General features: G+C 47.4%; 1 protein-coding gene across 3 annotated transcripts in view; it reads right to left on the reverse strand.

Moving 5' to 3' along the window:
* Nucleotides 1-25508, reverse strand: part of hemgn (hemogen) — a 70640-nt gene that overhangs the window by 15862 nt on the left and 29270 nt on the right. For 2 of the 3 annotated variants that reach the window (XM_070886984.1, XM_070886976.1), the window contains exon 1: nt 969-1125. The exons of the other annotated variant lie outside the window; for it this stretch is intronic. In XM_070886984.1, coding sequence (XP_070743085.1) covers nt 969-1017 — 49 coding nt within the window. In that variant the 5' untranslated portion in view covers nt 1018-1125. Of the gene's footprint in view, nt 1-968; nt 1126-25508 lie in introns of those variants that run through there. 3 annotated transcript variants of the gene reach the window in all.

The raw sequence follows: 25508 nt of genomic DNA on the forward strand, positions 1-25508 counted from the left end.
TGGGGAGTTGGGCAGAATCTGGGGTACCAGAAGCTCGGAGTTTCCTTGTGGAGCATGGAGAAGCATTAAAGAAAAGATCTAGCTAAGGAAAGTTTTCCACTTACCTTCAGTGGCCTCACTGGCTTCCCAACAGCTTTACCCGGCAAGGCACCCAAGGTGGACGCCTCATTAAGGAGTGGGTTAAATACTATCGGGGTGCCATGCACAGCAAAACCAGTGGTGATAAAATGGGGAATAGGTGGAAATCGTGCTTCACCATTTTAACTACTCCCTCATTCCCACCGATCAATGAGTTAAAATCACCCCCCCATCCCGACATTATCGATTGCAGAAATATCAATCCTTGTTTTAGATGATGGCATTTCAGTAAGTTTCCTATACTTTTAAAATAAAATGTCTAGTGCACCAGTGCTAATTTTATATTGTTCATTTTATAACACTAATGTCCATAATACACATTATGCAGTTAGTACTATTTGTGCCCAATCCTGATTTAAGCAAATATTTGGCACTTGCAACAAATATTATTACTAAGACAGAATTTTCCTCCTTGAAGTATCAGACAATGATATATAACTGTTAGAATTATGTGAGTCTGGGGAAAGCAATTATTTATGTCCATTGCAATTGGTTGCACATAATGGGATTCTACTATAATCCACATTACAAAATAACTAATAGAATTAGAAATGCTGTCAATTAAAATCAACTAAACCACATCTAGTTTCCATTGTGGGCCATCAGAACTGAGATAAACTAGTTTCTAATGTCAGACCTCACAATAATTAACGAGATAATTATTCATTCGCATGAGTTCTCAATATATAGTAAAATATTTGTGTTATTTCTACTGTATTGAACTTTAGAGATATTTAACAACTAACTTATCCTCCGAAGGAACTATATACCCCTTGTGTTTTACTGAAGTAATATTTACTGTTATATTCTGTCACTAACAAGAATATTACCTGGAATCTCCTGATCAGTGGTTTTCTGGGTACACTCTGCAGTGTCCATTTTCTCCACGCTGCTGAGAATTGTACTTTTTGAAATAACAAAGTAGACGAGTCTGAATAAGGCAGTGATGTCCTTTTCGTTTTGAAATTGGATTAGGCGGTTTCAGTGTCGACACCCACACAGGCATCGTTATCTAACGTGCACAAGTAAGGATCTTAGCAGCATCCAATAACAATTTATTTTTCAATCACATGATGAAGATATATTCTCGTGCCCACAATGGACATTAAAATGAAGTTGAAAATGGAAAAAATGCTCGCCAAAAACAAACTGCATTAAAACAGAGTTCCCCAATAGTTGAATAATCCACATTTATTTACTATAGCTCTTACATACTAAATTAGGAACTAGATTAGTTTTAAGAATTTTGCTTACAAAATTTAAAATAATGATTGCTTGATATTGATTGTTGGTTTGCTTTTCAACAACAACAACAACTTGTATTTAAACAGCGCCTTTAACATAGTGAGACGTCCCAAGACGCTTCACAGGAGTGTTATCAAACAGAATTTGACACCAAGCCACATATGGAGATATATGGACATATGACCAAAAGCTTGGTCAAAGAGGTAGGTTTTAAGGAGTGTCTTGAAAGAGGGGAGAGAGGTCTAGGGAAGGAATTACAGAGTTTAGGAGCCTTGGTAACTGAAGATCTGGCTGCCAGTGGTGGAATGATTAAAATATGGGATGCGCAAGAGGCCTGAATTAGAGGAGCACAGAGATCTTGGTGGTTTGTGGGGCTGGAGGAGATTACAGAGATAGGGAGGGGCGAGGCCATGGAGGGATTTGAAAACAAGTTTTTGTTGAGTTGATTTTATTTTACGTTATTTCTTTTTCTTTGAAAATTTGCAATGAAGTATTAAAAAGAACCAAAAAAAGTTACTAACAGCTTTACGTTACTGCAGTAACAAATCCAGGCTTAGAAATTCGTCTTGAGCCATGGCACAAAACGGGTGGTATCTGATCAGCCACCCGTTATATGCAGCGCCTAATATTCAGTTTTATTAACTGCAGTGTAACTGAATACCAGGTGCTGCAAATAACGGGTGGGCGATCTGATCACCCCTCTTTTGCACCACCGCCCAAGACAAATTTCTAGGACACAGTGTCTTTAGAGCATTGCTCAGGTTACAACCAGTGGGCACTTATTCTGAATTATTTGATCACAGACCAGAGATGCTGCTTGTAACCCAATGCAAAATATTTTATGGTCATTGCAAACAATATAATTATAAGACATTTACCTACACACTGACAAGAGCTATTATCGCCTGTTAAGCTGAAGAAAAACAGCAGACATATAAAATAAAGACTTCCATTTATATAGCGACTTTCATCTCAGGACGTTCCAAAGCGCTTCACAGCCAATTAAGCACTTTTTGAAGTATAGTCACTGTTGTAATACATCATATGACATTATTCTAGATCATTAGTATACTTGACATAGAAAAGAACATTCCAGAAATGTTAATTAAATACGAATGTACTTTTTATGAATAAAATTAAAACCATACTATCTTATTTGGACTAAATCTTTTTAAAGAATTACACATGTAAATATCAGTATTTCTCTAGTTTAGAAAACATGTGTATCAAACTAGAAGACGTCTTACGCTCAGAACTATTTTTAAAACTTCATTGTAGTGCATGTATTTGAGCAGCATTTAGAGGTGCAGATAATGGGAACCAAATACAATAAAAAAAAAAAATTCATTCGTAGGATGAGGTTGTCGCTGTCAAGGCTAGCATTTAATGCTCATCCATAATTGCCCTTCAGAAGGTGGTAGTGAGCCGTCTTCTTAAACCGCTGCAATCCATGTGGTGAAGGTACTCTCACAGTGCTGTTAGGGAGGGAGTTCCAAGAGTTTGACACAGTGACGATAAAGGAACGGCAATATATGTCCAAGTAAGAATGGTGTATGACTTGAAGGGGAACTTGGAGTTGGTGGTAGAGGTCATGGTTAGGAGGTGCTGCTGAAGAAGCCTTGGCGAGTTGCTGCAGTGCACCATGTAAATGGTACACATTGTAGCTGTGGTGCGCCGGTGGGGGAGGGTGTGAATGTTTAATGTGGTGGATGGGGTGCCAATCAAGCGGGCTGCTTTGTCCTGGATGGTGTTGTGCTTCTTGAATGTTGTTCGAACTGCACTCATCCAGGCAAGTGGAGATTATTGCATCGCACTCCTGACTTGTGCCTTGTAGATGGTGTAAAGGCTTTGGGAAGTCAAGAATGTGTCACTCGCCGCAGAATACTCAGCCTCTAAACCTTCTCTTGTAGCCACAGTTTTTATGTGGCATTTTAAGGAGCAGCAAAAATGGGTTTGTCTGTTAACAAAGTGTTTGCCTGAGTTCGTTCCTTTACCTCATTATTTTATACCGAAACGTGCTGTTCAAAATGTGTTCGGGCCGAAATTGCCCCTTTCTATAAGGCCCATGGCCGCCTGAAAACGGTGGCCACGGGTTGGTGCGAACTGGCCGCTGAGTCACCGTGGAGAACATAAGAAATAGATGCAGGAGTAGGCCATCTGGCCCCTTGAGCCTGCTCTGCCATTGATTTGTCCAATCAATATGAAGATTAAAATCGCCCATGATTATGAACGTATCGAAGACACGGGCCAATTCATATTTACAAGACGCGAACTGTTCCTCAGCGGGGCCCCTGCCCAACGAGCTCCTCGGCGAGGCCCCCACCCAACGAGCTCCTCAGCGAGGCCGGACAGCCCGAACAGTTCCTCGCCGGGAAACCCCCCTTTCTGATGTTCCGAAATCCGGAGTTCGGGTGTTTCTGGATTCATGACGTCAGAAAGCAAGTCGGAAGTCCAGAAAAGCTCGGAATTCGGAATGGCCTCGGTCCCGAGGGTTCCGGATTTTAGGCGCTGCACCTGTACACTCTTACTTTTATACATTCTGTCCCTTCCTGTCACACTCTGGTTATCATTTCCCCCACCGCTACCCTGCTCTATTGCCTTGTCCTTGCTCTTTGACTTGTTAAATTTTGGCTCACCTGAACCCTCCCCCCCCCACTATTTAGTTTAAAGCCCTCTCTACAGCCCTAGTTATTTGATTTTCCAAGACACTAGTACCAGCCTGGTTCAAGTGAAGCCTGTCCCAACAGAACAGCTCCCTCTTACCCCAGGAGAGGCCACCATTTTGTATATTGCCCTGCTTTAGTTTTGGAGCGGTGTAGGGGACTGCCCCGCCCGTTTTCCCGCTGCATCATGCATGCCCTTACCCACTGGTGACGATCCCCTTTCCGAATTTGCTCCGCCGGAAATTGCCCCATGCGGAATTGCTCCGTGGAAGTGGCGATGCCGCCAGTCGGTGCCACTGACAGCTTTTTCGTCGGTACCCTTTTTGTGGCTGGGCAGCATGGCCGCCTTTAAAGGGGAGGTGGCACTGCCAGCGACTTCATTTTATTTTTTATTGTCGGCCAACTACCAGGTCGGGCCGACGATTATGCCCGCTGGTTCGGCCAGGCCGCCAACAGGTAGCTTGGCACCCTATTGCATGCCAGGCCACTGGCCCGGCCGAAACCCTCTCTGTTGGCCCAGTGTTTTCCACTAAAGTGGCTGCAGAGTTCGCAGCGGCCCTCCCCTTTAACTGAAGGGGAGTGACGTTGTGACGCATGGCACTGATGACTTGGAGCATTGGCCACTCTGACCCGACCGCACTTCTGTTCCTCTCCCCACACCAACACCACTCCGACCAGAAACACAAGCCAAAGAGCTGAAAATTGCCGGAATGTCCGCCCCAATGCACCTAAAAAACGGTAGATGTGCCCTGTTTCGGGCAGAGGGCAATTTCAGGCCCCTGAGTTTTAACATTTTAATGATAAAAACTTTTGCAGCGGTAATTTTATGAAATCCTTGTAGGGAGCCGCAGCCATCGGGAGTACACTTTGAATTTTGACACATACATCCAAGCTCCCAATATACAATTGTGTAAAATCAATTCTAGTGTTGACAAAATAATTATTTTTTTAAAATTGAGCTTTCCTAAATTTAATGAGTAAATAGATCATGTGGTATATCACCGAATCATACAACCAGGAAAGCCCCAGGTCCAAACCCTTGACTGTGCTGTGTTTGCTGATCTCATCAGAGGTGCTGGTGGGGTGTTACATTGTCTCAATGTTTCCATTGCTAAATATGGGGAGAATCAGCCTGGATTCCTGCTCCTGAATTGCTATTCAATGATGGAAACTGTAAAGTGCATGTGTGATACCAGGATTGGTGTTGATTGGTGATTAATGGTTCCTACATTACAACAGTGACTACACTTCAAAAAGTACTTCATTGGCTATAAAGTGGTTCCCTTTGCCACTCACCATGTTGCAGCCCGCTAGGCCCTGGTGCAACACCCAGTGCAGACCCCTCTGCTATCTCTAACTGATCCGACTGCATACTCCCAGTATCTGAGCTGGCGTGTGTGAGTGTAGGAAGCAGTGACGCAATGTTGCCAGTAGTGTCCCCCTCTTCCTCCACCTCATCGGACATCGCGCCAACATAGGCACTGGACTCCAGGGTGTCATCCAGTCTCGCGCTCCCAATGGCCTCTAGGGTGAAGGAGAGGCTCGTAGATGGCAGGAATTGGGGGAACATGTACTCACTTTCATCAGGCGAATGATGTCGTTCAGCCTTTTGCGGCATTGGGTTGCGGTCTGGTCATGAATGGAGATCCCAGAGACCTCCTCTGCAATCTCTCTCTCGGCATTCATGAACACATAGTGAGTCGATCTGCCTATATTGGGGTACAAGATGGGCCTCCTTCCCTCCACAGCCTCTATGAGGGTCTCCAGTTCAGCGTAAGAAAATCTGGTTGCCCTCCTTGCTACTGCTGCATTAGCCATGGCCTCCACTCAAACAGCTTCCCTGCTCAGGGCCTAGCTGCAAACCCTGCCCTTTAAGAAGGCAAGGGAGCAGCTGGTTCGTTAGCAGCAGGTGAATTTTGCAGTCCAAACACCACTCCGTACCCACACCGCTGCAAAGTGCCGATTCCCGCCACCAATACCACACCACTCCATTTTTTTAGCAAAAATGCTGAATTTCACTCCAATGGGTAATGATCGGCAAAAAGCAGTCGGTGCGCCAACATAGGCACTGGACTCCAGGGTGTCATCCAGTCTCGCGCTCCCAATGGCCTCTAGGGTGAAGGAGAGGCTCGTAGATGGCAGGACAGAGGTGAATTTCTACCCCTAGGACAGATGACCAAAAGCATACAGAACTAACAGTGAAGTTAGAAGACACGTTCAGAAGACTCGGTTTCAAATCTTACTTGCTGGTACAAAGAGCATCCTGAAGTTGCAGATGTCAGCCATGGCTCAGTGGGTAGCACTCTCATCTCGAGTCAAAAGGTTGTAGGTTCAAGTCTTTGCAACATGAGCACAAAATTGAGGCCGACACTCCAGTGCAGCACTAAAGGAGGTGCCATCTTTTGGATAAGTCATTAAACCGAAGCCCTGTCTGCTGTCTCAGGTGGAAGTAAAATGTCCCATGGTACTTTTCGAAGAAGAGCAGGTGAATTCTCCTTATTTATCCCTCAACCAAAACCTAAAGCAGATTATCTGTTCATTATCACATTGCTGTTACTGTGCGCAAATTGGCTGCCGCATTTCCTACATTACACACACAATGACTACATCTCAAAAGTACTTCATTGGCTGTAAAGTGCCTTGGGATGTCTGGAGGTTAGAAAGAGCGCTATATAAATACAAGTCTTCCAGAACACTTTCAACTCAGCGTGACAGCAAGAAAACCTAATGGACCGATCCAACTCCATCTCCACCTACTACTTGTTAGCAAGCGAGTTAACACTTTCCCTGCTGATTTCTTCTTTGATATTGGTTGACCCAGTGAACTTTGCCAACTCATTCTACTTTAATTTCAAATCTGACACCACCACCACCCCTCACACCAACCCCCACCCCTAGGCTTTCTATGATTTTATCAACTCTCGTTTTCTTCCATCTTCCTTACACCTCCATTACCGTAAGTTATTCACAAATCCTTTGTTTCTTTAATGATTTTTTAAAATGTTGTTAATGTTTCCATTACTTGACTGAAATGATCCAAACAATTACTCCACTGCTAGCTCCGCTCTGTATTTGTTTATCGCTTTATATATTTTTTTTCCCTCCCCTTTTTCTGATTCTATGAATATGTTTCTCTGCCCTTTCTTATTCAGATTGAACAAGCACGTAAGCCTGAAACTTTATTATAGGACAATCAACATTGAACAAAGATGTTAATTGGTCATCTGTGTGTCTGACTATACCCGTTTGTTAAATATTGACAAATGCTATGCTAGAATGGTCTGTTGGATAATACCCAACACAAAATATCAGGCCCAGTATACAATTTTGGTGCCACCTCTTTGAGCCAACATGCAGAAGCCTTCTCTCAATGAAAGGAGCATTCTGCAAGCGTTCAGTAAACATTGCTGTTTTGGCAGCTCCACACAAATGCTTCACTTTAGCTGTGCCCTAAATTGCCCTCAAACACCTATCAGCAGTTGTGCACACTATGTTAGTATACTACTTATATGTGGAGGTTTAATAAATTAAGATGTATGTTAAATTACTGTAGGCACACTCTCCCTTATTCTTTGAGACTTGAGCACAAAATCTAGGCTGACACTGTCAGTGAAGTACTGAGGGAATGCTGCACTGTCGAGGTCTTTCGGATGAAATGTTAAACCAAGGTCCCTCTCAGGTGGATATAAAAGATCCCATGGCGCTATTTCGAAGAAGAGCAGAGAGTTCTCCCTGGTGTCCTGGCCAATATTTATCCCTCAACCAACATCACTAAAACAGATTATCTGGTTATTATTACATTGGCAAATTGGCTGCCGCATTTCCTATATTACAACTAACACTTCAAAAAGTGCTTAATTGGCTGTAAAGTGCTTTGGGACATGCTGAGGTTATGAAAAGCGCTATATAAATGCAAATCTTTTCTTATTTACTGGAAGTTCAGCCTTCATATAACAAAGTTCCTACACTCATTTTCTTTCCAACTTGGCATGAAGTAGTTTTATTGTTGATGGGAGATGTTTCAGTGCTGTCATTGTTACAGAACAATCAGTGATTGGTCCTTTGGTCATAAAACTAAGGGCGCATTCACAACAAGGCATTATATCTAGAGATTAGTCAGGAAAGTCAGCTAATTGCATATAGTGCAACTTGCTTAAAGCCCTGCTCCCTCGACAATTTTGTACCATGAAATGACTGAAGATCCTATTGGTATTTGGAGATTCTTTCAAAGAATGAGGTAGAATCTACCTTTCCAAGGTAATGTCACATTTAATGCAATTTGTGAGCCATTTCAACATAAGAACATAAGAATTAGGAGCAGGAGTAGGCCATTTGGCCCCTCGAGCCTGCTCCGCCATTCAATAAGATCATGGCTGATCTTCGACCTCAACTCCACTTTCCTGCACTATCCCCATATCCCTTGATTTCCTTAATATCCAAAAATCTATCGATCTCTGTCTTGAATATTTGTGTAGTGTTTTGTGGAAATGTTTTCAAAGAATTGAATCTGTATCACAGGAGAGTACAAGGGAAAGAAATACATTTATTCAAGACTAGAATTTGAAGATGAGAAAATTCATCTACCACACCTTCTCCCTTATCTCCTGAACTACTGCATGACTAATCAAAAACACACTCATCGGCGAGAAAACTGCACAGAGTGCTGCTTCCAGATAATTATTTTAAATGCTTCAATCTTAATATTTTCTTCAAGCATTCAAATGAATTGTTGTCCTCTTCAAGAAGAGGAATCAAAATACGTGAAAATGGATTATTTTACCATAATTTCGTGGGAGGAGACTCGGGTCGAGCATAGACCTGTTGGCAAAATGGCCTGTTTCTGTGCTATAAAATTCTATATATGTATGTAAATTTCAAGGGCCCCAAGTGTTTCCAAATCAGGTACAGCATGGTTTAGACATGGAAAAAGCCCTACTCTGCTGCAACAATGTACCTTAACCACAACCTCAGAACATTAAACCCTACTGCACCAGTGTTCTTTCATTCATTGTTAGGATGTGGGCATCCTTGGCAAGGCCAGCATTTACCCGTCCATAGTTAGCCACATGTTGTAAGGGGTGGTCCCGGGGGTCAGGTTCACCTCTGACCTACTTGAGCAGTTCGAATCGCTCCCACTCCCTTGGTTTCTTGACTCTGGGTTTATTTGGGGGGTGTGATAAAGTGCAAAGGACAACTGGTTTGATGCAAAAGAACTTCGACTTTATTACAGACAAGAAAATACAATGTCAAACTTATAATCACTTGAATAAAGAACAATACATTATACATTCAAAGGGGGTTACAGTAAAAATTACACCTCCCACCTCCCAATACCTAATCCTAGCTAGGTTAGACTCCAGGGCAGGCAGGGACTATGCTTACCAATCCTTTCTGGTCAGTTAGCGGTAGTTTGCGATTTTGTGGTTTGTTGAATTCTGTAGGTTCTGCTTGCCGTACCCCGAACGTCGGAGACTTCTTACTGTGCAAACTTCAGTTGGGTTGAGTCCGCTGATGCGGTAAGGCGCGTTTTAGATTTATGGGGTAAGTACCCGATTTCCTTCGTTAGAAATAGGTTCAAAATCTCTTTAGGTAATGTTTTCACCTGTTGGTAGTCACGACTTAGATTGTAGAGTGGAAACTTTCGATTCTTCGGTTTCTTTCTGTTGGAGTTTTGTTTAGAGTTTGGTCGATCGCAGTGGTTGGTACCATGTTGGCTGTGGTCGGTTGTTGCCGCGATGGTGATGTTCTGCCTTCCTTCAGGACTTCGAGGCTGGAGAAGTTAGTTTACAACTGTCGCATTGGTTTCTCTCTCTTCTTGATGACATAAGCGTAGTATGGTACTCGGCATAGTATGGCATACCCTCTGTTAAAACAGGGGACCAGTTATACGGTTTGAGTTGTCCTAATCTTCGCGCCAAATCAGTCCAGCATTTTTTGATTAAATTTGGCGGGCTCGACATTTCTTTGTAATATTTTGGCGGGCTCATTAAAAGTTAATACGTCTTGGTGGGTTGCTCTTCTAAATCTGTTTCCTGATGAAAATATTAGCTTGGTAATCGCAATGTCCTTTTGTGCTTGGTTTTTGCATACAGGCTGTAGCGTGCCCTTCGTTCTTATTCATGTTGAAGATGGCTTTTCTCGGTTTAGTTTGATGGCTGGCCATCTCGGAGTTATTGTTGTAATGTAAATACCTCTTGTGGAGAAGGGTTTTTGAATATTCATTTCTCCAGACAATTTACCTTAGTCCCAACACCCAGACAGTTCCAATAATCAAGCTGGCTCCTTCAGTTCCTTAGGCCCCCCACAGACTTGAATTTGCCTTGTAAAAGTCCAAAATTCAATTAAAGTTCGTAGTTTCTTCCATAAGCACTTTTAGATTTCAAACTTTCTGGTAGATAGACCCAAATTAAATTTCCTTTCCAATGAGCCCAAACACTGGGGGGGGGGGGGGGGTGTTTCCCGTGAATTTTGACCTTCCAGTCCCCCCTGTTGACACTCTACATGCTTGAGTGTCAAACAAGGTAAGCAAAATTCTTGATCCCGAGAGTCAACCTTCCCCGTATTTATACTAGCTAAACATTAACGTGCATCCCCCTTTAAAATGCAATGCAATTCACAGGCGAATACAATCACTACAATTCGGTTACAGCATAGAGGGGGTACGATGCCCCTCCTTTACGCGGTTTTCACAGTAAAATAACAGTATACAGATGGTTTTCTAGACCAATATGTCGAGGAACCAACTAGGGGGGAGGCCATCCTAGACTGGGTGTTGTGTAATGAGAGAGGATTAATTAGCAATCTCATTGTGCGAGGCCCCTTGGGGAAGAGTGACCATAATATGGTGGAATTCTGCATTAGGATGGAGAATGAAACAGTTAATTCAGAGACCATGGTCCAGAACTTAAAGAAGGGTAACTTTGAAGGTATGAGGCATGAATTGGCTAAGATAGATTGGCTAATGATACTTAAGGGGTTGACTGTGGATGGGCAATGGCAGACATTTAGAGAACGCATGGATGAATTACAACAATTGTACATTCCTGTCTGGCGTAAAAATAAAAAAGGGAAGGTGGCTCAACCGTGGCTATCTAGGGAAATCAGGGACAGTATTAAAGCCAAGGAAGTGGCATACAAATTGGCCAGAAATAGCAGCGAACCTGGGGACTGGGAGAAATTTAGAACTCAGCAGAGGAGGACAAAGGGTTTGATTAGGGTAGGGAAAATGGAGTACGAGAAGAAGCTTGCAGGGAACATTAAGGCGGATTGCAAAAGTTTCTATAGGTATGTAAAGAGAAAGAGGTTAGTAAAGACAAACGTAGGTCCCCTGCAGTCAGAATCAGGGGAAGTCATAACGGGGAACAAAGAAATGGCAGACCAATTGAACAAGTACTTTGGTTCAGTATTCACTAAGGAGGACACAAACAACCTTCCGGATATAAAAGTGGTCAGAGGGTCTATTAAGGAGGAGGAACTGAGGGAAATCTTTATTAGTCGGGAAATTGTGTTGGGGAAATTGATGGGATTGAAGGCCGATAAATCCCCAGGGCCTGATGGACTGCATCCCAGAGTACTTAAGGAGGTGGCCTTGGAAATAGCGGATGCATTGACAGTCATTTTCCAACATTCCATTGACTCTGGATCAGTTCCTATCGAGTGGAGGGTAGCCAATGTAACCCCACTTTTTAAAAAAGGAGGGAGAGAGAAAGCAGGGAATTATAGACCGGTCAGCCTGACCTCAGTAGTGGGTAAAATGATGGAATCAATTATTAAGGATGTCATAGCAGCGCATTTGGAAAATGGTGACATGATAGGTCCAAGTCAGCATGGATTTGTAAAAGGGAGATCATGCTTGACAAATCTTCTGGAATTTTTTGAGGATGTTTCCAATAAAGTGGACAAAGGAGTACCAGTTGATGTGGTATATTTGGACTTTCAGAAGGCTTTCGACAAGGTCCCACACAGGAGATTAATGTGCAAAGTTAAAGCACATGGGATTGGGGGTAGTGTGCTGACGTGGATTGAGAACTGGTTGTCAGACAGGAAGCAAAGAGTAGGAGTAAATGGGTACTTTTCGGAATGGCAGGCAGTGACTAGTGGGGTACCGCAGGGTTCTGTGCTGGGGCCCCAGCTGTTTACATTATACATTAATGATTTAGACGAAGGGATTAAATGTAGTATCTCCAAATTTGCGGATGACACTAAGTTGGGTGGCAGTGTGAGCTGCGAGGAGGATGCTATGAGGCTACAGAGTGACTTGGATAGGTTAGGTGAGTGGGCAAATGCGTGGCAGATGAAGTATAATGTGGATAAATGTGAGGTTATCCACTTTGGTGGTAAAAACAGAGAGACAGACTATTATCTGAATGGTGACAGATTAGGAAAAGGGAAGGTGCAACGAGACCTGGGTGTCATGGTACATCAGTCATTGAAGGTTGGCATGCAGGTACAGCAGGCGGTTAAGAAAGCAAATGGCATGTTGGCCTTCATAGCGAGGGGATTTGAGTACAGGGGCAGGGAGGTGTTGCTACAGTTGTACAGGGCCTTGGTGAGGCCACACCTGGAGTATTGTGTACAGTTTTGGTCTCCTAACTTGAGGAAGGACATACTTGCTGTTGAGGGAGTGCAGCGAAGATTCACCAGACTGATTCCCGGGATGGTGGGACTGACCTATCAAGAAAGACTGAATCAACTGGGCTTGTATTCACTGGAGTTCAGAAGAGTGAGAGGGGACCTCATAGAAACGTTTAAAATTCTGACGGGTTTGGACAGGTTGGATGCAGGAAGAATGTTCCCAATGTTGGGGAAGTCCAGAACCAGGGGTCACAGTCTAAGGATAAGGAGTAAGCCATTTAGGACCGAGATAAGGAGAAACTTCTTCACCCAGAGAGTGGTGAACCTGTGGAATTCTCTACCACAGGAAGTAGTTGAGGCCAATTCACTAAATATATTCAAAAGGGAGTTAGATGAAGTCCTTACTACTCGGGGGATCAAGGGGTATGGCGTGAAAGCAGGAAGTGGGTACTGAAGTTTCATGTTCAGCCATGAACTCGTTGAATGGCGGTGCAGGCTGGAAGGGCTGAATGGCCTGCTCCTGCACCTATTTTCTATGTTTCTATGTTTCTAAACACAACTTTAAGTTCAGTAAAAATAAAGGTACATAGTCAAACACATTTTAAGTAACATTCTTACAACACTCGATATTTTGCAGTTTACAGCAGGTAAAATCAAACACAAATTAAACCTGGTAGTAAGATGTCACTCCTCCCTGCGCGATTCCAGAGTTCGGAGCGTACAGCACCCTTTGGTACCTGACCTGACGGCCTCTGCATTTCACTCGGCAAGTGAGACACCATAAATAAAGAATAATCGCAGGTTGACAGATAACTAAAGTGTGGGAAGCGATTCGGATCCAGACTGGGACTTCTATATTTCTGAAAAGGTCCCCACCAAGGCAGAATTGTGATCTCGAGAATCTTTTTCTCTATCTCAATTGTTTTCTGTTCGAGAGTGTAGAAGTGCTTTTGTGAGATAATTACAGATTTTAGCAGAGCGGTAAGATGTTCGGCTAGAGGGGGAATTGCATAGCCAAAATGTACAACATAATCCTACAGGTTTGTAATGTTTTCCTTCACAGTGAGGTGGACAGTGGAGGGTTCAGGAATGGGTCAATCCGTTCCTGGGCCACTTGAACTGATAACTCAGGTTTAAAGCAAAAACTGCTGTCACTCTCCGGACACCAAAAGTGTCCATGTTGGTAGTGGGGCGCACTGGTGGTGACACAATATGTCCCAGCCCCTATGTATGCTACCTGTGGAGGGACATGGTCTTGTGTACCTCCATGGTGCAGTTAATAGGCTGTGCACCAGCAGCTTTAAACCCGCACTGTGACTTTGAATGGGCACTCAAGTACTGGGGACACAGTATTATGTGTGCACCCCGGCTCCGGTACCCGGAGAGGTCAGTACCCGTTACAGCGTGCTCCCATTTTATGACATAGGGTGGGACCGCTGCGAAACGAATGTGTGCACCTCCCTGAATAACTCCAGTGTTTTCCACCCAGTAAACCGGTGCGGGTCGGGCTGTCCCACCCATGACCGGCATCCTTAATATTCTTCCCATAATAGTGTGGTTAGATTGCCCACAGTCTATTGGAACAGGGTTGGCTTCAGAGGCTAGGCGGAGCTGGCACGGGCTTAGTGAATTGCTGTACGGGTGGAGGGCTGTGAGATGCTTGTTCCTGATCCAGGAGGGGACTAAACCTTTTTTTTTTAAATCCTCCAGGTTGTTGCGGTCCTCACCCAACAACCATGCCCCATACAGTATGCACACCTCGTTCTGTGCAGCCTGGTCCGAAGCATTCCTATCCTCCCATGAGTGCATTCACTGTCTGTGCATGTTTTTCCAGCTCAGCCACTATTTCTTTTAAATCGACAGTCATGGCCTGGTCCTCGTGTAGTTCTGAACCTACTACTGTGTTCTCTTGTTGCAGGATTTTCCTCAATTGGTTCTTTAAACCATTTATCTATGTTTGCAGTGCTATGTCATCTAGGCTATTTATTACAGAGGATTATAGGCAGTGAAAACATCGTTTATGATTTCCCTTCTAGGTCTCCCCGAGCCCATGGTGTCCCTAGCGTTTAGGTCTGCTTTGTCTACATTTCCAAAGTCTAACTCATAAAATTTCTTGAACATGTCTCTAAGTAGGGCCTGGTATCGCAGCTCTGTTTCCTTCGGACACCATGCAGGTAGGTGTACCTCGGTAAGGTTTAACATTACTGAAGCTACTGCATAATGTACCCCCTGGTATAACACTTTTTCGGTCGGTACCAATACTAATCCGTTCCCTGGTCCCTTGGTGGTGGTAGGACACCTTTCTATTACTGTGAGTATTGGCGGTTAATGTGTGCTTTTAGTTCGGTGGCGTTAATTGGGAGTGGGGAGTGTGGGACCGCGCACCCGTGTAGACTAGAATCCCACCCCATCCTTTCCCCTTCACCTGGCGAAGGCGATCGATATGCCTGCGGGATACATATTCTCTAATCCCCATACGCAAATGTAAATTCCTTGTTCGGATTCCCACCATTTGTCCCAACACACTTTTACTCCTCCCCGTGTCCCCGTGATGGTGCGGTACGTATCATTACCAAGTCTTTCCCAGTCTGATTCCTGGTCCCATGCGTCCTTGCTGAGTTTTCTGAGCCACCACAATCTTCCCAGGGGAATCTTTCCTTTGCAAGTCAAACATATGCGTTTTCCCTCTGTAACACTGACTCGGGCAGCGACGATCCGTTTCCGGGGGCAGGGAACTGAGACCTCCCCATAGGTAAAACCTTCCTGGCTGGAGTAGCAGGTAGAATTAGATCCCAGCCACCTTGGCCACCTTCCCTCGTGGGCGTAAACAGCGAGTTCTTCCACACCCGGTGTGCCGCTCCCTGCAGTCACGATCGGTGCTCCCTCTCCTGAGCACCCATAAATGAGGGATTCTTCCACGTCTCCTCGGCCGCCGCTGCTCATCCTCATCAGGGCGAGCAAGAACAGGACCCTTTCCATACTGTTCTCATTCCTGTAGGGGCACAAAAACAGATTGTCCAGCCCTGAGAAAGCTCTCTGGCTTGACAAAGATGACTGAGTTCCAATTTGGGCTCTCTTCCTTTCAGACATAGTATAGTCTTCAATCGACTGGCTGTCTTGTTCAGTTCCTCATGGACTGATGTCTGCTTCTAACTTTTATCTCACAGCCGTTTTGCTTGTTATCTCACCGGTGCTTCCCTTAATAGTTATACCAGTAGATTCTTCTTACTCCCAGTTATTACCCGGCCTGTTCCTCTTTTATTAACTGCACAGGTAGATTCTTTCCCTTACCCCAGTAACTAATACATATATCACTATCATTACATAGACGAATCTTACAGTACTCTAAATTACTCACTAGACATACTCTTAAATTCATATTGTACTATATATGTACATCTGCCACCCGTCTCCGGGTGGCCAGGTTAATTCCTGCCTTCTTTCTTTCTTCTTTTGCCTCCGAGTGTCCAGCAGGGCCGGTAGTCAGTCGGCCTGTACCGCAGGACCCGGAGTGTCCGGACAGGACGTGGGTCTGCGTCCCACACTATCGGGGGAACGTCCCCTCCGGTGCTGCAGCACACCGCTCCTTTGGGGGTGGCTGCCTGGTTCATTTTGTCCCCTGGGGGTGGTTCTGCCTGGTCGAGGGCTACGGGCTGGGGACTCCCACTTGGTGGCTGGTCCACCGCTATCTCTTCTGGGTCCCTCGTCGCCCGAGGCTACTGGCTGGGTGTCCCTGCTCGCGGGCTGGTCTCTGACTTTAGGTACCCTTTCGGGGCTGAACCATTTAAATTGGAGCGCTGGTGACCAGAGTGTCTTTGGCCGTGGTGTGCGGGGAGTCCTTCTTAAGGCTCCGGCTGCTGGAGGTGCGTCCGAGTCCCAAATGATTGGGGGGACAGCTCCTCCAGTAACACAGTCCACCGCCCCTCTAGGTGCAGTCTGTGGGTCTGCCAAGTGCCCTGTAGGAATTCCACAGTCGGGGGCTGCTGGCTGGTGGTCCCTGTCTTTAGTACGGTTTACAGTTTTTGGTTGTCCTTTACGTTTAGCTGCTGCCCCTGGGTTGAAATGTTTGCACTGATTTATGTGGAACCACTTTGTATGGCGGGGCAATTTTATGGCATAGACCATGGGGCTTGCCTTATCGACAATGTGGTATGGTCCCATGTACAGTGCCTCAAAAACCCCTACTCTAGTGTAGTTCCTCACCATAACCTGGTCCCCTTTCTCCCACTCGTGGTGTTTGTGGGGCTCTAGCAGCAGTCAGTTGCTCCGATGTTGTTTTCCCATGTTGTTAGCAGCCTGCCAGTGAATATATTTAAGGTGTTCAAACAGATTCCTGACAAAGCTGTCCCAGTTCGCTTCCCTAAGCTGACCTTCCATGAGTACCAGGACTAACACATGGTGGGGGTTCGCATGGCTCTGCTGGTCATGAGTTCGTATGGGGAGTACCCAGTGCTCTTTGACTGGCTGGCCCGGATCCCCATGAGGACTAGTGTTAGGACCTCTACCCACCCCTTGGGTGAGTCCCCTTTCTCTTTGCACAGCCTTTCTTTGATGGTGCAGTTTAAACGCTCCACAGGCCCAGATGACTGCGGGTTGTGGGCGACATGCCATTTTCCTTTGATGCCGAGCACCTTAAGGTCTCCTGCATCACCTGCCCGGTTAAGTGACTCCCTTGGTCGGACTCCATGTATTGTGGTAGTCCCCATCGGGAGAACACTTCTCTGACCAGGATCCTGGCTGTTCCCAGGGCAGTGGCTGTTCGGCATAGGAAAGCTTCCACCCATTTGGTGAATACATCCACCAATACTAGGCAGTACTTATTGCCTCCCTGGGCAGTGGGGTAGGGGCCCGATTTGGATCGACTGCCAAGGTCCCTCTACCCTCCTGATATGTCCCATCGACACCTTTCTTTTCTGGGGGTCAGGGTTGTTGGCCGTGCACACCAGACATCTAGCACAGAACTCGCGGATGTCTTCCCTGAGTCCTGGCCACCACCCTGCCTGTTCCACTCATTGCCAAGTGGTCTCAGGTTTGGGGTGTCTGCTCCTGGACCCATATGGGCCAGCTGGAGGAATTCTCTCCGGTGTTGTTGCGGTATTACCCATTGCTCCCCCCTGAACAGCATGCCTTCTTTAATGGCGATTGCTGCGGTGCCGTACGGGCCGTCTACCCTTTCCCCTTTAGCTACCATGTTCAGGAGAGTTTTGAGGATGGGATCTTGGGTCTGAACCATTTTTAAGTCCAGGGGCAAAGCTATCCCTGCCTTCCCTATCCTGCCCTTGACTGCTGCGATGGGTCCTGGGTTGTACGGATCCCAGAGCTTGCCCGTGCGGGCACCTTGCTTGGCCAACATGTCGGCCTGCTGGTTTCCCTTGCTACAGGGTTCAGTGGTGGAATGTGCCTTCACCTTATGTATGTAAATATTCCCTTCCACCCCTACGGCTTTCATGATCTTTTCCAGTAGGGGCTTAATTGCTAGGGGTCTCCCCTCTGCGGATGTGTACCTGCAACGGGACCAGATAGCCAGGTACTTTGTACACGAATTGCCTGTGAACATACTGTCCGAACAAATCGTGTATCGGGTAGGGAATTCTTCGGGGTGTGAGACTACATACACCACCGCAGACAGTTCAGCGCGCTGGGCGCTCATTGTACTGAGGAGTTTAATCGCCAGGGCAATGCCTGCCTCGCGGTCATATGCTCCGCAGCCCGTGAGTCCTTCACCCGCAGATATCGTGCTTGAACCATCCACATAGATCTCTCGACCTGTAGGGTGTAACCCAGCTCGAAAGCCTATGTTAATTTCCCATACCCCTTCTACGGAACACCGGTGGGCTGTCCCTGGATAAATCATGTTGGTTGCGAGTCTTGGCTCGCAGAGACCCTTTACCCTTAGGTCCATTTGAGAGAAGAGCAGAGTCCAGCGAGCAATGCGGGCACTGCTCACTGTCCCTTCCTTGATTCTCCCGTCCAGGACCATTTGGGTGGCCGCATGGTGGGTAAGGAGTGTGATAGGGGACCCCCTCTGTGAAGATCAGTGATCTTTTCACTTCCTAGTGAGTGGCTAGGAGGTGCCACTCACAGTTGGAGTATCCTTTCTCCACGTCCATGTGTATCCTGGAGGAGTAGACCACAGGTCTCAGCCGGCCGTGCCACTCTTGGAACAGTACTGCGCTCAGGCTGTCCCCACTGGCTGCTACCTCCAGGAAAAACTCGTTGCCCTCATCGATGGCCCCTAGAGCTGGCGCGGTCTGCAGGTCTTTCTTGAGTTGGATAAATACTGCCTCGCAACCTTTGTCCCATTTCCACTCCACTCCCTTGTGTAGGAGTTGGAGCAGAGGGGCTGCGGTGGCTGTATAATCCTCAATGAAATCTCTGCAGTACCCGGTTAGCCCTAGAAAAGATCTTACTCCTGTTACTGTGTTGGGGGCTGGTAACTTCTGCACTGCTTCCCTTCTAGCTTTGTCAATGGCCCTTTCCCCAGCGCGCACAGCCAGTCCCAGGAATTTTACTTCCTTCAGGCCGATCTGTGCCTTCTTGGGGTTTACTTTAAATCCTTCTTCTTTCAACAGCTCCAGCAGTTCAGCCAGCAGTGGGCCATGCTCCTCCCCGGATCGGTGAACAGGAGCAGGTCATCCACATACTGTACTAACTGCTGGGGTCTGCTGAAGCTCTTTAAACAGTTGGCCATACACTGATGGAAAATACTGGGGCTGTTGTGGAAGCCCTGAGGGAGACAGTTCCAAGTGTATTGCTGTCCTTTAAAAGGTGAAAGCAAACTTGTACTGATCTCCTCTTCTTAAAGGTATGGACCAGAACCCATTGGAAATATCCAGCACCGTGAAGATGGTCTCAGAGGCTGGGATACTTCCAATGAGGTCGGCGACAGCAGCAACGGTGGGTGCACAGGCAGGGATGTTACGGTTGAGTACTCCATAGTCCACCATGGCTCTCCAGGAGTTGCCCGGTTTCTTAACCGGCCACAATGGAGAGTTCACATGGATAACTATTGGTCTCAATACGCCCTGTTTAACCAGAGAACCCAAGGCTGTTTCCATGTCTTCCTCCGCCTCCCTGGGGAAGTTGTACAGTTTCTGTGGTTGGGTCATGGGGTTCCCATCTATGCTAACCTCAACCTCGTTTATTCTTCCACAGTCGTGTTTGTGAGTGGCAAAAGCTGCAAGGTTTTCCCTCACATATTCTTGGTATTTTATCGGCGTGTTACTGACCAGTGATTCAAGGTCGTAACCTTCCTTTGGCTTCATGGTGCAACCATCCCTTTTCCCTGGGATAACCATCATCTCATACTCCTGTCCTGTACAGACTGACCCCCAAAGACAGTGGTTTCTTAAATCCACTAGGATCCCGTGGCCTAGGATGAAGTCAGCCCCCAGGATCCCTCTCCCTTTCTGTTCCCACTTCATCAGGGCACAAGTCCACTTAGTGTGGAGTGTACCTAAATGAATGGAGAGCGGAACAGAGAATGAGCCAGTCTGTTCAGTGCCTGTAAAACCCACCAAGCTGTAGGGGATCCTGTTAGACAGAGGTGAGGCAGCGAGGTTGGCTGCATAGACAAGGGTGCTTGAGGCACCGGTGTCCAGCAGGTATGTCCCTTTCACCTTTTCCCACTTCCATCTGAACAGTCAGTCTCCCCCACGCATCATACTCGAGGTCACACAGGTGGCAGGCTGCGCCTGTCCTAGTCACGGTTTTGGTTGGGAGGGGGCAGATGGGATTTCGGTCCTGGTTGCAGTGGCTACCCTCCCAGGGCCATCTAACATGGTTCGGAGTGCGGTTAGAAAGGTATCGAACGAGTGGGGAGGGACTGGCTTATCGATCTCGGCCCTTTTGGTCGGGGCTGGAGAACTCTTTCCTGCGCTACTCTTCCAAGGATTTCTGCAATCCTTTCTCCGGTGCCCACTTTTTCCGCACCCGAAGCAGGTAAGTTTTGTATCGGAGGGGTTGCCCCCCTTGTGGCGCCATTCCCTCTTATCCTGGCTAGGTCGAATTTCGTGGACCCTTCCCTATTGTGGGTGCTCTTCCATCCCTCTGCCGTTCCAGTAAGCTAGGGTCAGTTGCCTAAGCACTCCCTGTTCGGTGGCGTGACGATCTCTTGGGTCGAACCAGGCCTCAGCTTTGGCTCTTATTCGGGGTAAACTACTAGGCTTCAGAGCCAGTGGGCTAACTCATCTGGGCTTGAGTGATTTTGGTCGAGGTCCCCACCACGGACGCTCTGGTACACAGGCCACAGTCGGTCTGCGAAAGCCTGTGGGGTTTCCCCTGTGAGCTGCACCATTTTCTCTACTCTGGAGAAGGGACTCCCGTCATTGCAGCCCATGGCTTCTAAAATGTCGTTTTGGACGGCGACAAATGTTTTCTGTCCCCTTTTGTCCGCAGTAGGGAGGGACTGGTACAGCTTGCTGTCCAGGGATAGCAGGAGTATCTTTGCCATTTCTCCATCATCGCACCCATTAATATCCTCTGCCTGTTCCACCTCCATAAAGTGGACTGAGGGGTCTCCCTTTGGAGTTAGCTTTCCCAGGTGGCTTATCATAGCCCTAAGCTATTGGGGAGTGTGGGGAACCACAAACTGGCTTTCCAGGGGCCGTTGACCCCCGGAAATGGTGGGCGGGCCAAACTTCTGTTGCCGGACCAGGCACATTGGCCCTGGTTCTGGCTCTCCTTGTTCTGGCTCGCCTACCCCTCCTTCCTGCTGCCAGGCCGAGCTGAAACTCGGTGCCACAGGGGGTAGTGGTTCGCTATCCCTGTCTGCCTTGCAATTCGTTCGCCCCTCCTGCTGCTGCACCAGTGTAGTCACCGGTGCCACAGGGAGTGGGCGAACAGTTTACTCCTTCTCTTCCAGGTTTACCTGGGGCATACCCGGGCTTATTAGGCATACCATGACTTTTGCCTTGGACAGAGCAAGGTTTAAACTTTTGATTTGTTGCTGGCAGGGACCGTGATCTCCCAATTCAAATCCATTAGTGCTAGCTACTTTATACACTGCCTACACATCTTTTAATTATTCCTGGAACACTTACTTGTAGGGTGAGGAGAGTGCTTTCCTCCCGCAGTAACTTTTCATTATTTTTGGCCTCGGTAACCTGACATTGAAAATAGTCCTGACTGTTTTTAAATCTTTCCATTAGCTGGGTCTGCCCCTCTTTTAGCTTATGGAGTTCTCCCCATAACCTCTCTTCTGTTACAGCCCTTTCTTGGTGGGCCTCTGCGCATTCCCATAGTTCTGCCTGTAGTGACTCATTGGTCTAGGAGTTGGACCTGTCGCTGTAGACAGACCAATCAAATTGCCTTCTCTACTGCTTCTTTGTGATCCTTGCTTGCTGCCCACTGGGCTGCAGCGTCCACTGGATGCTCAGCGCGCAATAGACCAAGCACCCATTCCTAAGTGACATTGATATTCTTATACACATAGAAGGAAATCCTCTCTTGCATCTTGGTTCTTTCCTCCAAACCAGCACTCTCTGCATCACACCCCTTGTACCAGAGTCCTGCCGTGGTCGCCATTTTGTAAGGGGTCTGACCTACTTGAGCGGTTCGAATCGCTCCCACTCCCTTGGGTTCCAGACTCTGCACTTTATCACAACCCCCAAAGGACAACTGGTTTGATACAAAAGAACTTTGACTTTATTACTGACAAGAAAATACAATGTCAAACTTATAATCACTCTAATAAAGAATACAATACACATTCAAAGGGGGTTACAGTAAAAATTACACCTCCCACCTCCAATACCTAATCCTAGCTAGGTTAGACTCCAGGGCAGGCAGGGACTATGCTTACCAATCCTTTCTGGTCAGTTAGCGGTAGTTCGCGATTTTGTGGTTCGTTGAATTCTGTAGGTTCTGCTTGTCGTACCCCGAACGTCGGAGAAGACTTCTTACTGCGCAATCTTCAGTTGGGTTGAGGCCGCTGATGCGGTAAGGCGCGTTTTGGATCTATGGGGTAAGTACCCAGTTTCTTTTGTTAGAAATAGGTTCAAAGTCTCTTTAGGTAATGTTTTCACTTGTTGGTAGTCAGGACTTAGATTGTAGAATGGAAACTTTCGATTCTTCGGTTTCTTTCTGTTGGAGTTTTGTTTCGAGTTTGGTCAATCGCGTTGGTACCACGTTGGCTGTGGTTGGTTGTTGCCACGATGGTGATGTTCTTCCTTCCTTCAGGACTTCAAGTCTGGAGAAGTTAGTTTACAACTGTTGGCTTCTCTCCCTTCTTGATGACATAAGCGTAGTATGGTACTAGACGTAGTATGGTATACCCTCTGTTAAAACAGGGGGCCAGTTATATGGTTTGAGTTACCCTAATCTTCGCGCCAAATCAGTCCAGAATTCTTTGTTTAAATTCGACATTTCTTTGTAATATTTTGGCGGGCTCATTAAAAGTTAATATGTCTTGGGTGGGTTGCTCTTCTAAATCTGTTTCCTGATGAAAATATTAGCTTGGTAATCACAATGTCCTTGTGCTTGGTTTTTGCATACAGGCTGTAGCGGGCCCTTTGTTCTTATTCATGTTGAAGATGGTGTTTCTCGGTTTAGTTTGATGGCTGGCCATCTCGGAGTTATTGTTGTAATGTAAATACCTCTTGTGGAGAAGGGTTTTCGAATATCCATTTCTCCAGACAATTTACCTTAGTCCCAACACCCAGACAGTTCCAATAATCAAGCTGGCTCCTTCAGTTTCTTAGGCCCCCCCACAGACTTGAATTTGCCTTGTAAAAGTCCAAAATTCGATTAAAGTTCGTAGTTTCTTCCATAAGCACTTTAGGATTTCAAACTTTCCATAGATAGTCCCAAATTAAATTTCCTTTCCAATGAGCCCAAACACTGGCAGGGGGAGAGGGGGCAGGGGAGGGGTTCATGTGAATTTTGATCTTTCAGTGTGACTGACCTTAAAAATCAGTAGGACGTGATTCCCACTGTTACACCATGATATTACACCTTCGCAGGCAACTCGCAAGTGGAGAAGGTTTCAATTCTGGGTTGCTGCATCACTGACCGTCTCTCTGATAGATCCTGGGAGAGGACTAAACGATCAGTAGGGGTGATTGGGAGAGGGAGGGCCGATCGGTAGAGTGAAGGGCAAATCAAGAGGGCTGATTGCGAAGGGGAGGGATGATCAGGAGAGATAGGGCGAGGGGGTGATTTTGAGAGGGAGGGGATATCAGGAGGGGTGATTGGCGGAGACCTTGTGATCAGGAGAGGGCGGGGCGAATGGATGGGGGAGGGGCGATCGGGAGGGGAAAATCGGGAGAGGGAAAGGGTGATCGGCAGAGGCAAGGGGCTATTGGGCAGGATAGAGACTATCGAGTGCAGTGGGGTGATCGGGAGGGGGAGGAGGGGGAGGAGCGGTCGGAAGATGGGGGGGGGTGGGGTAAAATCGGGAAGGGTAGAATTGACCTAAAAGAAGAGGGTGCGATCGGGTGGGGAAGGGGGAAATCGGGGGGGGGGGGGGGGGGCGGCAGTTGGAAAGGGGGGGGCAGTCGGAAGGGTGGGGAGGCGATCAGGAGGGCAGATCGGGAGAGAGAGGGGCGATCAGGGGAGGGCTGAGCAGGGATGATTGGGAGAGTAAAGGGCAAATTGCGAAGGGGAGGGCCGATCAGGAGAGGTAGGGGGAGGGAGTGATTTTGAGAGGGAGGGGATATCAGGAGGGGCGATTGGCGGAGACCTTGTGATCAGGAGAGGGCGGGGCGATCAGGTGGGGGAAGGGCGATCGGGAGAGGGAAAGGGCGATTGGACGGGTAGCAGATGGACAATCAGGTGCAGTAGAGCCATCGGGAGGGGAGGGGTGGTCGGAAGATGGGGGGGTGGGGGTGGAAATCGGGAGGGGTAGAATCGACCCGGAAGAGGGTGTGATCGGGTGGGGGAGGGGGCGATCGGGGGGAAAGGGCCAAATGGGAGAGGGAGGGGCAATCGGGAGAGGGAAGGTAGCGATTGGGAGAGGGAGGGCAGATCAAGGGAGGGCTGAACAGGGGTGATTGGGAGAGTGAAGGGCAAATCAGGAAGACTGATTGCGAAAGGGAGGGACGATCAGGAGAGGTAGGGGGAAGGGGTGATTGTGAGGGGGAGGCAATATCAGGAGGGGCGATCGGTGGAGACCTGGTGATAAGGAGAGTGCGGGACGATCGGGAGGGGGAGATCGGCAGAGGCAAGGGGCGATTGGGCGGGATAGAGGCTATCGGTAGCAGATGGGTGATCAGGTGCAGTGGGGCGATCGGGAGGGGCGGTCGGGAGGGGGAGGGGAGGGGAGGGCACAATTGAGAGGGTTAGAATTGACCCAGAAGGAGAGGGTGCGATCGGGTGGGGAGGGACGAGGGGAATGGTCCAATTGGGAGAGGGAGGGAGCGATCGGGAGAGGGAGGACAGGAAAGGGAAGTTGCGAACGGGAGAGGGAGGGGCAATCGGGAAAGGGAATCGGGAGGGGGCAATCTTGATGGGAGCGGCGATTGGGAAGGGGAGGGGGAGATCACGAGGGCGAAGGGCGTGCGAGAGCATTCGGAAGGGGCGGGAGCGATCAGGAGAGGATCTGGCATGAGGGAGAGGGGGAGAAGCGATCGGGAGGGGGAGGGGCATACAGGAGGGAGAGAAGGCAATCGGGTGGGGAAGGGGGTGAATGGGTGGGGGAGGGGGAGCTTGGGAGAGAGAGACGTGCTTGGATTATGTGCTCCAGTCTCTGGAGTGGGACTTAAAGCCACAACCTTCTGACTCAAGGTGAGAGTGCTACCAACTGAGCCATGGCTGATTTCAGGCGCAGTTTAAAAAAAAAACTACCAGTCATCAAGCTTGCCTCCATCCAGACATGCTGCGATGCAGTCTTCTATTGATGAGGCAGTAGACTGAGCCAGATGGTGACTCTTCACAACCACCTTGACACAG

Source organism: Pristiophorus japonicus, chromosome 1 (assembly GCF_044704955.1).
Source record: "Pristiophorus japonicus isolate sPriJap1 chromosome 1, sPriJap1.hap1, whole genome shotgun sequence".
In the NCBI taxonomy this organism is placed as follows: Eukaryota; Metazoa; Chordata; class Chondrichthyes; family Pristiophoridae; genus Pristiophorus; species Pristiophorus japonicus.